The sequence below is a fragment of the Anguilla anguilla genome, chromosome 1, assembly GCF_013347855.1.
Source record: "Anguilla anguilla isolate fAngAng1 chromosome 1, fAngAng1.pri, whole genome shotgun sequence".
Taxonomy (NCBI): Eukaryota; Metazoa; Chordata; class Actinopteri; order Anguilliformes; family Anguillidae; genus Anguilla; species Anguilla anguilla.
In genome coordinates this window covers 47762942-47778089 of record NC_049201.1, presented here as the reverse complement: position 1 = coordinate 47778089, position 15148 = coordinate 47762942, and the positions used below count along the sequence as shown (strand labels likewise).

Genomic DNA, 15148 nt, shown 5'->3' with positions numbered 1-15148 from the left:
TCAGGCATACTAATGTGCTTTCCTTTGCAGCTGTATCATTTTGACTGATTTCACTGTTTGGTATTCAAAGGAGAACAGTATAATATTGTCTCACAGATGATGATGAACCTATATCATTTTTCAGTAAAGTGGTTTTGCTCATGGTTCCTGTCCTGAACTGAATATTCTAGACATTTGCCAGTGGTAGGTACACAGAACTGAGGTTCATGATAGATAGACAGACAGACGGACAGACAATTAATCCCAAAGGAGAAATGAGTCATTAGCAGAATTATTAAAGCATTATACAATACACCAAAAAGATGGAAGAAAAATATGTTTTCTGTATATGGAGACCGATATCCATTACGCTTGTACATTGCGTAAAACTTTACTTTGCACAGACAGGACCCGTGATGGGAGCCAATTCGCATTGTAAATATTCCCAGGATGATTAAGGAAGCCCCGGGTCAGGGGCTTGCTATGTCTGTAGCCCTGGGTTGGTGATGTGAGCAATGTGATGTTTACATCCTGTCTCTCTCCTGTCTCAGAACTGCAGTAACATCCACTGCCTGGTGATAGTATGTCACGTGGGTCTGCTGGACCGAGACAAGAGCGCCGTGGTCAAAATCCGATCACGACTCTGGGCCCACACCTTCCTACAGGTGAGACTAACCCCTCCCACCCCGCGATGCATTGCTTAGATTGTTTCCATCTCCTCCAGCTACGTACAAACAATCACAAATGGTTCAAGTCATTTTTTGCTTGGGCTCTTAACAGAACATGAATTGGTTTTGCTTTTCTTCCTGGTTAAGCCTTACCAAGCAGTTTTTAGGTGTTTGGGGAAAGGTGTGGCCCCCAAGCTGTAATAGGATAAGAAGAGAATACGTCTGTCAAGTACGTTGTGATTGCAATGGCAGATCTCCCCCCCGTTTCCCTCTGTCTGCTTGAGAAACCACTGTCTCCTGGGGCGTAAATTGAAACGCAGTGCGAGAAAACAAAGAGAGAGGTGTCTGGCCGGGAGCCGCGGTTAATGCTAGGCTGCTACGTAGCGGTCTGGCCTCTGTCATGCCGGCTCATCAACACCGTCAGCAGACGGTAATCCGTCACCACAACAGCCAGCACCTAATGGACGCTCTGGACTTTGACAGCACCATATATCACTCAGGAGGACGAGAGTGAGAGGCGGTATTTAGTTTAGCAGGCCTGCGAGAGAGTGTTGTGGGGTTCAGATGGTTCGTAACAATGGTGTACCTTTTCAGCTGTCTGCCGCTGACGTGAGACAGGCGTGGTGATTGGGTTAAGTGAAACTCCTAATGAAGATGTGGGGGGTGGGGGGAGGAGTTAAGCAGGGGGCTGAAAGGGGTCAAGTGTGTTAGAGCAGAGGCAAGGTGAGTCATATCCAGGGCCAGCATGGAGGGCTGAAGGCCCAAAAAGCCTAAGGGTCACTATAGCCTACTTCACCTCTGGCCTGGGGACCTCTCTTTGGCCCAATGGGCAAACTCATCAATCAACTCATTCGGAAATCACCGACCAGGAACCAATGCTCAAAGGGACCTTTTTCATGCCTTTGCCAGCGTAAGATAGCTTGACTGACAGGTCTCCACCACTCACAGTGGAAGAGCACACTGCACACCTGCAGAGGTTGATGCCCTGTTGCCATGACGACTGGAACGTGCCAGAATGTACTGGCAAGCTCACCAGGACCAGCCAGATGACTTCTCACCTGTTGTTTTTCATTTCTTTGCGTTTCTCTGCCACAGTGTTGGCCCATGAACTGACAGGAATTCCAGTTAAAAATCTGTATAACCTGCATCATAGAATGGACCCATATCTCACTCACTGCACATTAGCTCTTGGCATGAAAATGCTTCAGACATTTTTTTAAATACTTTAAGACTGAGCCTTTTACATTGATTTTTATTCTTTAGTAATTTATTACTTTTGAAGGGGTTAAGCTACATGTACTATAGTTTAATGCAATTTCTCTCTCTAACATGCACATATGCACGTACACAGCAGACAAACGTGTGCGCACACACGCACGCGCGCACACACACACACACACACAGGCACACAGGCATATGGTGCCCCTTGAATTGCGAAGCTTTTTTGGCCCTGCTGTGTATTAATTTTTACGGCCGCGCTGATGAAGAACAGCACTCTGTTTGGGGGAGCTGATTAAAATTCCTGACTTAGCCTCGGAGGATTGGGCCTTTTCGGCAGCCATATATCCAGATTGCTGTCTGTCACTTCCTGAAAGAACACTAGAAAAACCTCATTCTCAATCTCCCACATGCTCAGACCAACAGTATTTCATCCACTGCAGAGAAATCTCTATGGTACATGTTCATGTCAGGATTTCTGTATTTTCTGTTCTGTAAATCATCTTAACCCTTGCATTATGTTGAAAAACAATATTTATTAATTATGTCATCTATTTAACACAATGGAATAATCCTAAAACAGTGAAAATGTAGAATTTGCTCATCTAGCCATTCACAAAGAACACAAGAACAATTTTTTTTTTATTTCAAGCATTATATGTCATAAGTTTATTGAAAATATTTTCTTTCAAAGAAATAGTTCAACCAACTTTTACTTAATAAAAAAACATTGAAGCATGACAGTAAATGTATTGAAAAAAAAGTATAGTTTTCCCATATGTTTGAACATAACATATAGATTATTATCGGTGTCATTTATTATATGCATTTTTTATTTCTTCATTTTTATTAAGGGTGCCAATAATCCTGGAGCCCACTGCATGTCAGGTACATTAAAGACCGAAATGGGTCAGATTGACCCACAACCTAATAATTAACCAGGGCTCATGCTTTGATTGATCATGTCAAAAATTGAACTGTTCCTTTGTCCTTCAATAGCAAGGTTAAAAAAGTCAGAGTTTTATTAAATTTACTCCAATAGAGGAAATCAGCCCTTTATTTAAGTTTCTTTTCCATAAAAATATAAATAATAAAAAGTCATTATAATGTTTCCATAAATTATCTGTCTGCTTTCAGTGCTGTAATAGCCCATGAATAGTTGGTTACAGGATAGCATTTTGTTTGATGTTTTAAGTAAACAACATGTTTGCTGGTGCTTTCATTATACAATAACTCTAAATTCTCAACGTGTGGTATCAAATTTTGCTATTTAATACTCCAAACATTTTAGAATGTCATAAGATACCCCTTTAAGAGAAGTGGCTATAATTATCTGTCACCTTAGTTACAGTATTGTATGGCGTTTGATATAAGCTTTACATATGTTATGAGTGTGTTGTTTCTTTTACACAGAATGCAACCCTTCCCAATCCAGCTTGGTTGCATCTACTCATTGATACAATAGTCACATGAGTCACAAAAGAAAAAAAAATGTAATGTGAAAACTACATTTTTTATAAACGTATCCCTTTGCAGGGGAACTCCAATAGTCTGAAAACATCTGTAATGCTAAAAGATGACATTGAAGCATTTTTAGCTTTTGCTTTTCTATGTCCTGGGCCACCTCACCATCTAGGTGCCGTGGAGTTATTATATGTCATTAAAACATTCATCTTCCACATGTTTCCACGTGCATTTCTGCAGCGCTAAACATAGCTTCTCTTGCAGAGGCGGAATGACCCCTACGTGCTGAATTCCACCGTGTCCTTCAAAGTGATTGACATGCCTTATCTGGTCAAGCCAGTTACACTTCCGCGGGACTCTAAATCAGTAAGTACATAGCACATGGCAAGTATGTATGTACGAGTGTGTGCGTGTGCAGAGGATGTGGCTCGAATAAAATAAATCAAAGCTGGCTCAAACCGCTTCCCCTTGGTATTCTTGGTGGAAATTTTCTCTTTTATTACATGACCATGAGCAAATGTATCCAATAGGAAATGGCTTTAATACTTTAATACTCCTCTGCCCTGTCTCCCCTTCCCTTGCCGGGAGCACTGCTTTGCTAGGTCCTTCCCAGGGTCAGATATCTGACCGGATGCATGTGATTATTTATTTACTGATGTTTTTATAACCTTTCTTTTACTGGGATGTCACACTGACAATTAGAACCTCTTTAGCAAGTGAGATCTAGTCAAGAGAGTGTAGAGCAAGCATATTAGAAGATGCTTCAGTGCTCACGCACATTGTAACTGGTTCTCAGCACCCTAGACATTCAGACAGCAGAGTTCAGGGAAACTGCTATACTGAAAATGGGCTTGTTCCAGAGATTGTGCACTCAATGAAGCATTGAACACACTGCTGAAGAGGGGGAAAAATTGGTTTGTATGTGCACGGGCATTGCTGATAGTAACTGAACGTTACATGCTGCAGCAGTGTGTAGGACTGGAATGGCAGTCTGACGGTTCATGTCTTTCAGATAGGCACCTTTGTGGTGTGGGCCACTCCGGACGTCTCCTTTGCCATACCCCTGTGGGTCATCATCCTAGCCATTCTCCTGGGACTACTGGTCCTGGCCATCCTCACTCTCGTCATGTGGAAGGTAAGCTTCCTGTGTAAGGGCAACTCCATGTTTGGAAACAAAACAGAAGAGCAATTATGGTTGCTTTTGAAAAATAACAATAACTACCTCACCTTAGTGTTATGCTTTACTGGGCTGGGTACATCTATTCAGAGTTTGAGAGAATTTTGATGTGCTTAAAAATAGGTATTTTACAATGCACCTTATCATGTGGATGGAATGCTTCCTGCATTGTCCAAAAAGGGCCTTTCTTTCAAAATAATGAGTATTGCCTCACCTTTTATTATTTACTAGATTGGTATATTTAGAGCTTGAAAGAAGTGTTAACTGCTGGGAAAAAAATGAGTAAGTATATGTTTAAAAGGAACCACAGGGAAACTTTAATTGCATGTGTGCCTGGTATCAAGCACATGCAGACTTACTGCCCCTTAAAAGAGTGATGTGTGACTGCTTGGTTTGTCCAACCAGACATTACCCCAGGCTTTATTCTCCAATAGATCAAACTCAGGGTGCCTTGTGATATAAATTTAGCCAATCATCACTATACTAGTTTAGAACATGACACTTCACTGGTAGAAATGGTGGGGGTACACCATATAAAAAACCCCACAAAACAATGGATCCCTTTCCAAGTTATTATGGGATGACTATGGTATTGGCAGGCATTTGTGTCCATTTGTTACTACCTCATGGTTTTCACTTTAAATCAATGTAAGTAAATGAAATCCCAGCATGTTGTATTATGAAGAGTTTATGAGGGCAAAACATTTGTTAACTGTCCTGCCTTATTAAAATGATTTGGGTGAGTTAGCCTGGTAAAAACAGCAAAGGAAAGATTTTGGAATTATGGAAGAAAGCCAGTGCCATATTAATGATTCATGTTGATCTTATCACTGCTTCATTTATTATATTCTCATGCGTAGGGCTTTCCTGCCTAAATGACTGAGAGTGACCGCTTACCAATATTAAATGGACGTATATATTGGAGCCATTTCTTTTGTTCTTGTTCTCTTATACAAGGATATATGTTAGAGAGATCAAAACGATCTGAAGTAGGCAGCAGATTGCGTTTGCTATTTTATTCATATTGAATTTTATTTAATATATTATTCATTTTTGTTTCATCATGTGTGGATGCATGTGTAGCAACAGTGAACTTTGTGTTCCTTTTCAAACTCTCATGGTTTGGGAAAGGAGTCCTTGAAACTGATCCAGATATGCTTTACCCTTGTGCCCCCATCTGGTACTAGAACAGTACTGCAGTATGTAATCTGTGAACTGTGAACGGACAGGGAAAGCTGTGCCGTAGAGGAACTATCATAGCAAATGGACCTACAACGTGCAGGAAGACAGGGAAGATGTTTGATTTACTACCTATAATGCATCAGAGACCATAATACAGCGCTGCCACTAATAACATTTCTGAATTCTTTTCCTGTGATAGATTTATTTCTCAAAAAGCAGTATTAATTCACCAAAGGCTGGATGATTTACACCTCAAATAAAAATCCATCTGATTTTCCTGTACATCGTCAGTTGCACAACATAGCAAATAATTCATTTTTCATATTCCCTGTTCCCTCTTCTACCTTACTTGATTGTTTTGCAGGAAAACCATTAAGACCAAAGCTGTTCCCTGGGAGAGATTTATGAGAAATTCAAAAACTTATATAGGAATGTACTTTACACGATGCATGCAAATACCGCATATATTGCAGTTTATACACATTGGATTGTAAGTCAAAAGGCAAAGATGTAACTCAAGTCATGCTTGTTTTCTATCTTTTCAATGTGATGCTAACACCCGCTGGGTATACTGTAAGTACTTTCATGTTATGTTCTTATAAAGATGCTCATTCTTCACGTTTACCTGGGGTCCCTCTCTTTTGTTTCAGTGTGGGTTCTTCGACCGGGCGCGGCCCCCGAAAGATGACGTGTCGGACCAAGAGCAGCTGACATCGGAGAAGTCCACCGAGGCTTGAGCAGGTTGCGCTGCCAGTGAGCCAGGTTTCGGGACCATTTCGGGGAATTCCAAAGAAGGGCGCTCGTTCCAACCCTCTCAATGACTTTCCCACACTGACCTGAAATCCGTGGGACCGTAAGAACGCTGCCTTTTCGAGTTCTATTAGACCAACAAGCATGAAACACAACTTAAACACTGAGGGACCAATAGCGGTTGAAGGGGCTGTGATAGCTCAGCCACCCTCGAACCAGAACCTGACTGCAAAAGGGACTGCAGAATCAGCTTTCAAGTGCAAAACGGTGACAGACGGATATTCCTTTGTTTCAATTCCCTTGCTTAAATTCCTGAAGACTATTCTGCGCTATTTTTGAGGCAAGATGGACCATTTGTGTGACTTCAGTTTGTTTTTTGGAAGTGTGGCTCAGTCTGAGAGAACTTACTTTTTGGCAGTCTTTATTTAAGTGCTTTTCAGGACACGCACCTAACAGAACACTCTTCAGCAGCTGAACTTTTCCAAAAGTTTCAACCTCAGTGCCTTTTCCCACCGTTTCAGCTCCTCCACAGCTGCCAAAGGATGTTGCCTTTTTTAGACAGTCATTCAGTTGCTTTTCTTTTCAAAATGGACCCACGTAATCTCAGGTGTAACCATGGAAGGCTGAAGCCTCACTTCTGAGAAACGCTACACAGACGTTACCTGCCTGTCAGTGAAAGCCTGTCCTATGAAAAAAGCTTGCATAGAACCTATTCCTTCGGGAATGCTGCCAAGTCCACTCTTGTGCAATGAGACATAGTACAACAGTTAAGAATGCTATTTACTAAAGGAAGGCCTTACTGCCATTTTTATTCAATAGGGGAAAAAATGTAAAACCTAGAAATCAAGAGGGTCTTCATACTTCATAGAAAGGAATGGCGTTCGCTCACAACAGGAGGCCATGTAGATGTGATAGCTGGTTCCATATACCCAGACTAGTTAAGAAAGCATCCTTAGTCAGTGGAATGCAATGGAAGATCTTGATCTTTCTACCCACAGATTAAGGTGTGTAAAGGAAGAAGGACGAACCACATTACAGTAGGTATTACACATTTTGTTGGTTCTCTGGGAATGATTTAAAGTCATGGCATCAGAGAACCTGAACTGGCAGAGAGCCTTCTGCACCATGCAGCGATGACCTCATGTTTTTGATATCAAATATTATAGAGGATTTGATATTAGTTGTAATGCTGTTGTGCCATTGGAAAAAAGCATATATTAATTCAGATGCAAGCCATTTACACACAGAAACTCTTGTAACAATTCTAATTCATAGGAAAACAGTATAATGATAAAAAAAATATTGTGATTATTCATAGAAATTATCCATACATTTTTAGAAATCATTATTTCAAAACATGTTTTTTGTCATTAAAAGAAAAACAATTTGCCACCCAACATGGGTTCCAAATGTTCCATTTTCACCCTAATTTTGGAATGGCCAACTGTCTGAAACCCCAGCCACATTAATGCGCGAACCACAGTGTAGACAACTGCGTTTTGCCCTCGAATCGTGTCATGTCACTCGTCTGCTTGTTTTCACACTACAGACTAAAGCTAAGCTCGCATAGTGTGTAGTCGGAGGACCTTTCAAATGCGGCTTTAACATGCAGCCCACGGGCGCTAGGTCAACCAGCAGAGGTCGCTAGATAGCGATGAAACGCAGACCCCTAACCGACTGAACCCTTACATACCCTGAGTTCCACAATCGGCAATTCCTCATCACCCTATGGAGCTACTGGCCAGACACCACTTGCCTAAATTATCTGTTTTTAGTTATAGTTTGGTTAAACTTATTAAGTTTTTTAAGCTGGCTACAACAGTACAACAGGAGTTCTATTTAATTCAGGCCCAACACCACAGGTATGTCCTTAACTATAAACAAAAAATGAACTCAACATACATTTCAGTATGTCATTTTATTGATGAACTCCGCCCATTTTCAGATTTTGATATTTTGAAGATATTTGATGACATTCCCCTTCTATATTTCCAAGTACTGTACATAGGCAAAAAGGCAAGCAGCTATTGCTCACAAGGGAGAATATATTCAATTTTATGTGCAATATTGTGGTGTTTTGTAAAATGCTGAAGCGTGTTTACACTGGTATTATTTTATGAAAATTAGTCAGGTTTTGTATATATGTTCAATAACAAGATGTATTTGTGAGGCTAGAACTTACGTGTCCTCTACCAGAAAAAAAGGGAAATTGAATTTTTTTGTTTGCTTTTTCAAATAACACAATGTGCACATATGTACAGGTGTAGGTGACTGTTCAGGGGGTGAGAGGAACATGGACATTCCTGATCTGTATGTGACTGCGAGTCGACTGAGCCTAATCATTTCAATGGATGAAATAATTAGGCCTTACTCTTATAATAATACCCAGCAGTTCGATTCATTCTGTTCAGGATGAGGAAAGCTCAACATTTGCCTGTCACTGCACTTGCACTGCCTCACGCAAGCCTCACAACTGGCACAGAAGATTGTGCAAAAACAAAAAAAGCGCTGAAGAATCTGTAATTCAGTTTATGAGGTAAATCTTTTTTAGCCATGCAATAGCCGTACAGGCTTGCAGTGTGACCAGCTGCCCTAGTCAAGGGCAGTTACCGTGCTAATCTGCTGGCTAGTGACATTTAGTCATTTTTGGTATCACTATCTGCAAGTGAATATAACGCACTAACACCCAATGCCAGAGAGTGTGGTTTAATGTTTAAATGAGTTGTAATGACCGTTGTCACTTTAAAAAAAGTATCTATGTATATAGCTGACAAGCAGACTGTTGTTACATATTTTTTTTGTACTGAAGAACAAAACAATATTAAAATAAACAAATGTCATATTGTGCACAGTGTGATTTTCATTTCAATGCGGTGCTTCCCAAAGAGAAGCTCATTAGTCAACCTGAAATTAGACCCTCTACATATATGGTTATCACATTAAAATTAATCTTTTTAGAACTTTTAATTGGCATACCACATTGTGTATTTTGAATGACTAATATGCATCACATGCAACAGCCGCAAGCCTGTTCAATGGGGAACTAGATTCCCCATTGAAGCCCATTATAAAGTATGAAGTCCTCACATTATGGCAGTGTACCTCAGTATGACTAGCAGTGTGTTTCTGTGGCGTGTCAGGATCAGAGGTAAGGTATAACTTCTAATTAAGGGCTCCTGTCATAATTATGACAACTGGCCAATCGTCATTTATCTGCAGGCTAGAAAGTATCCCAGCATGATCCAAGTCTGAACTTGAACACCCCTTGTTTCTTTGCCTCCATTATGTGACCTGGCAAGCTGTTCAATTCATCATCAATTCAATATCACCTCATATCAGTGCAGAATTTAACTTTCACTTTTGGCTTAACAAAAAGAATGATCTTTTTATAGACACATTAATGCAAAGATGAGTACAAAAAATAAAATGTTAAGGCTACAAACAGTTACATTACATTACATTACAGGCATTTAGCAGACGCTCTTATCCAGAGCGACTTACACAACTTTTACATAGCATTTTACATTGTATCCATTTATACAGCTGGATATATACTGAAACATCCATCAGTTGATATATTCCAACCTGGGCACAAGAGATAGGCCTAAATGCGCACGGACATTGATCTAGTCTCTCTTAGCACACTGAGAGATAAGATGGCAGAGCCTGTTGTGTGTGTTAGCTGTTTTAGATGTTATGTATGCACCCTGTCAGGTTTAGAGGTCAGAATGTCCTGGCTGATCAGTGCTGTGTAGAAGAGTGAATATTGCTTAGTGTTATTCCAGTGGAGAGGACATGCTCTGTCTGTCCCTAAATGGAGAACTGAAGGACAGGGGACAGTCTGGACTGAAGACAAACACCCACATGGGCGCACACACACACACACACACACGTACACGCATACACACACACACACATACACACACAGTACAAGGTGCTCATTAGCCACCAGTCCAAAGGGGACCCTGTTCTAATCTGTAATCTGGATTTGGCCCTCAGTTCAATTCGTTGCACCCCATTAAATCCTAGTCAGAGGAAATGAACAGAACCAAACAGCATGAACACCCAGCTGTCATCCTAATGCAGGATGACATCAGCAAAGAGGCCTTTTTAAAGCAAGACCCTATCAAGCTCGGCCTTCCCCGAGCACTTCTTATTGTCAGAGATGAGACACACAAGTCAAACGCCGTTAAAGCTTGCGGTCTCTTTGCTTTCCTGTCCTTTTCCATGCTGTGCAATATCCTCCAAATTCCTTCATGAAATGAAAGCAGCTAATGCAATCATACTTTAAGTTATTGATGGCTAAGGAAAAACCAGCATGAACAAAATGCATTTGAAAAGTACACTGGCAAAATCTCCGGGCGATGCAGGGCTGTCTTTTGCTGAAACCAATCCTAAAATGAAAAAAGGAACAACGCTGCGTACAGCCGCTCTGGATAAGGATGTCTGCTAAATGACTAAATTTGAATGCAAATGTACTGCAATCTGAGACAAATTGGCAGGGAGCAGTGGAGGCCTCTCACAAATAGATTCACATTAACAACTGTTCAAGGAGACATTACATCACACAGTGGCAAGCCTGACAAAGCCATCCTTTAATCAGCTGAAGTTGTCCCCATCCAGATGTCAAAGCTCAGATTACTGCACACTGTACCATGGTCACTAAACTGAAAATGAACCAAAGTGTTATTGGCTACATTGCTGCTAAATTAACACACACACGGTGGGAAACACATTTCTCAATCAGGAAAAAAAGCAGGTAATAATAGGAAACTGAGGATGTAAGTAATAGTAGAAACACTAAGAAATAAACTGGTTTGGACAAGTCAGGAAAGTATTCTCCAGACATAATGCCCCATATTATCGACACAGTAGTTGTTGAAAGGGAAAGTAATTAAAAACAATACAAGGTATTAGAACATAGTGAAAATGTGTAAATATAAATGTGCTTTTTAACAAAGTTCAAGAGTATCAAACCTCTTTCTTTTTCATAATTACCTCTCCCAAGGTCAAGGAGTCCGTCCGTCCGCAACAGATAAATCTGGACAAGAAATGGCACGGATTGGCATGAAACTTGCGGTGCGGACTCATGTAGGAAGAACCCTACAAGCGTTGGTGATTCCATGGCCTTTCCTCTAGCGCCACTATCAGGCCAAGCATATCTCAAAAAGTCATGTCGGGATTGCCAAGAAATTTGCTGTGCGCATTCATGCAAAGAGAGATTGTTTTGCTTTGGCGGAAGTAGGCTATCGACTCATTCTACTAAGTGCGTTCTTTTTATTTAGAGCTGTGATCTGTAAAGAATGTGCGTGTTGCCACCTAGGACGTCAATAGCATTGTTGGCTCTGTGGGTGCATATAGCCTAGATTCTGCCACATAGCGCTGCTAGGGTACGAGTAGTCACTCTGAGAGATCTGTTTTTGTCTGATCAGCACCTTCATTCTCTAACTGAATGCCTTAGTTTAAACAGAACAGTTACATTTAATAAAAACTTTATTTCGTAGCCTACAGCCTTTTCAACAGGACCATTCTTGGATTTACGTTATCTATGTTTAGTCGAAGCTACACAGCCATAGTCTGTTTTAATTAACCTTAGTTTTGTACGCAAGATATTACAGTTCAATCGAGAAAATTTAAATGCAGACAGTAGGCTACATTGCATTGTACTTACATGTCGGCCTGGTTGAAAAGGATCGGTTTCAAAGGAAGAGAAGGTTTCTAAGTTGTATTCATTATCAGTCAGCCTTGAAACGCCTTGAGCGATAGCCTACCAAACATTTGCGCCGTCAAGCAGGATATCCGCCGTCGATTAAAATAAAATGTGCCGAATTGCTGCGAGGAAATAGTCTATCAATGGTTGTGTTTTTTGTGCAACTGGCGTGACATGAAAAAGAGTGCCATGGATGGGCAATTTCGGACTGCTGCCCTGATTGGATATCATCATTACGCTGCCTTTGACACTACGACTATTGTGGCAAAACGCTACGCGGTGTAATCAGTAGACTGTAGGCCTAGTGGATTTTCACGGAAAACAAGGGGAAATTATTTCAATTCAACCTCGGCGTCATATTTCTTTTCAAAGTGTCATCTTTAAATATTTAGGGTACACAAAATGACACATTTATGTTATGAGTTAAATACATTATTTATTTATTCATTTGCAAAAAAAAAAAAAAAATCAGGGTCGTTAGAGCTATTTTTAGTGCATCCCGAGATATAGGCTAAAGTTGGGCCATACCTGGTTGCTTGCGGTATTCTCACGTTTTAAGGACAGACTCTAGTGATCCTGCAGATGGCGGGCTTGCCTTGGTAATTGTAACCAGCTTTTAACGGTAGGTCTTTGGCATCTGAATGGTTAATATTGGTGGAGCTGCTTCTCCGAACTCCAGTTCGTTTTTAGATTAAAAAAATCTAAGCTGCAAGAGAGGCGAGGGATGCAGAATGAGGATTTAGCTCGAAATCCAATACAGAAAAGGGACTACCAAGTAGCCTAAACTATTGGGATCGCTGTTGAAAACAATATGAAAGTCTACGCAATGTACACGCGTAGAGAGATTTATATTAGATGAAGGTATAGCCAGAAGCTATTTGAGAAATTACTCTTGTTATCAACGTTAAGTAATGCGGCGGGTGGAAATTAGCAGGTCCGCAGCAATTCTGCTGTGTCTTTTGGGCTGCAATGTCTGGAAAGCGGTGACCAAGACTTTACAAGAAGACAATGACGGCAAAGGTAGGTGGAATGGATTAGCTAGGCTACTTTTAAAACTAAAGTGATAATAAATACCTCTCCATATGTGCGACGGGAGAGCTTGCTTGCTACAGTAACGTTAATCCAGATGAAACTGCAGATGGCTACATTGTGTCGAAGGAGGCTAAAAGTAATATAATATCATGGTATACAGTGTGATTTAAAAAATTATTGGTTATATGCTGCTTAAATGTTCTGCATTATAATAAAGTTATAATAAAGCGATGTAGCCTACTCGAATTGTGCTATAGTTCTAAACCCGGTGCCATCGCATCGTGATTTGTCCTTTTCAGTTAGATAGGCTAACTTGCTAGCTAGTGTTAGCTAAGTGACTGAAAATCTTAATCTTAAATAGCCAACGTGCGTAGCTAGCCAACTAGCTAGCATTATTCAAATGCAGTCATTAACAGCGAATCTGTGTTGACTAGAGATGAGCTAGTCGAAATTAAATAATTGGTTATACCCAAAGCTGTTTTAAAAACAAGTTCCTTGTTTAATTCAATCCCAATTAGCAGCATATATTGTTTTAGTTACAGTTCGAGGTTAAATGTCTGTGTTACATCCAGTTATTAATTAGGTTGCTAATGCAGACTGACTTTTTGCATCACATCCAGCTTTTGCTAGCCTCACAGCTCTGGCTGTTTGAACATGCTGGCTAAATGTGTCCACTAACGTTAACGTGGTGGAAGATACAGACTAATGAATGGCAACGTTAGCTTCTCCGCAAATCTTAAACGAGTAAAACCTTTTTTTATTATAGTGGCTATTTATAAAAAGGATTATATAAAAAAAGGATTAAGAAACAACAAACCGTTTGTATTCATTTAGGAGCTGTAGCCTAGTTAATTGCATTACACGGCATTTAATGAAATAATGTATTATGAAAATAGCCGTGGCTGTTTAAAGTGCCGTAAAACTTTATGGTTGTGCCTCAAATCGGTGATCATTAGTTGGCTAACGTTAACTAACTGGCAAAACAGTGCTGCAGTGGTAGAGGTCATAGCCATAAATGATCCCTTAATTTAGGCGAGTGAATACCACAATGGGAAATGCGCATTTTATTTCTTTTGGGAAATTGATGACCATATTCGTTCGGATTGGAAAAGAAAATAACTTTGTACGTAACAGTATAACACCAGAAGTAATGTTGCAGCCGCGATTGCACGAGCTAGCCACTTTCCCTCGCTGCAGCACAGTCTGAATCGACCATGGGCCGCTCTCCACACAAAGCTAGGATTGACATTTCAAAACAATATGGGGGTCGGGGTGGGTCGTGCGTGCTCACTGTTTCACGGAAAGTTAGGTTTGTCCACCCGTGTGAGATCATAGGAAGATGTAAACTTGGATGTTTTGCAGCGTTTAAGAAGATAACGTTGCAATAAAGAAGCGCAGTGAGGTTGATGCAACGAAGGGGAGGGGAGCGCGCGTCAAGTTGTTTTCACGCCACATTGGCCGTCTCCTGAGTGATTTTAACAGATCGTTCCACGTGCTTTTATTGTGTTAAGAGAATAAATGCTGTAACCGGTCTGTATTTATGAAGTTGGCAAGGACAGGAATCCAAAATCAGATGTGTAGCAGTAACAGACCAGGCTAGTGGATGTAGAAAACCCACAATCTCTTGTGCCTGAATTAGGGCTAGCATGGCTGTAATTTGAGCTATGCCCCCATCCCCTCTTTGATTTCTGAGGGTATCCCTGATGATGAGATAAAGGCAATGAAGCAGATGGCTCTCCCTCTCTCAGATCCGGGGCCCCTCCCTCTATTGGGACAAGGGAGAGTGCAGCTAGGAGGTGGTTCTCTCATTGTTCAGTCTTGACTGCTCTGCTTCCGGTTGGTTGGGGTACGTGTGTGACGGTGTGTGGCGCAGACAGAGTCGCTCCTGCTGAGTGCCAGTCCAGAGGACTGCATTGCATGTTTGACATAGTGCACTGGCAAGCTCCAGGTGCCCCCCCCCCCCCCTCC

At 41.0% G+C, this 15148-nt stretch overlaps 2 protein-coding genes across 2 annotated transcripts in view; both read left to right on the top strand.

The window, feature by feature from the left end:
* itga8 (integrin, alpha 8) overlaps nt 1-9285 on the top strand; it is a 69578-nt gene extending 60293 nt beyond the window's left edge. Inside the window, exons 27-30 of the mRNA XM_035404745.1 lie at nt 531-644; nt 3594-3695; nt 4342-4464; nt 6339-9285. Of these exons, the coding sequence (XP_035260636.1) occupies nt 531-644; nt 3594-3695; nt 4342-4464; nt 6339-6425 (426 nt within the window). The 3' untranslated portion in view covers nt 6426-9285. The remainder of the gene's footprint in view (nt 1-530; nt 645-3593; nt 3696-4341; nt 4465-6338) is intronic.
* A 3503-nt stretch (nt 9286-12788) lies between these two features.
* fam171a1 (family with sequence similarity 171 member A1) overlaps nt 12789-15148 on the top strand; it is a 53883-nt gene continuing 51523 nt past the window's right edge. Inside the window, exon 1 of the mRNA XM_035383987.1 lies at nt 12789-13168. Within this exon, the coding sequence (XP_035239878.1) occupies nt 13060-13168 (109 nt within the window). The 5' untranslated portion in view covers nt 12789-13059. The remainder of the gene's footprint in view (nt 13169-15148) is intronic.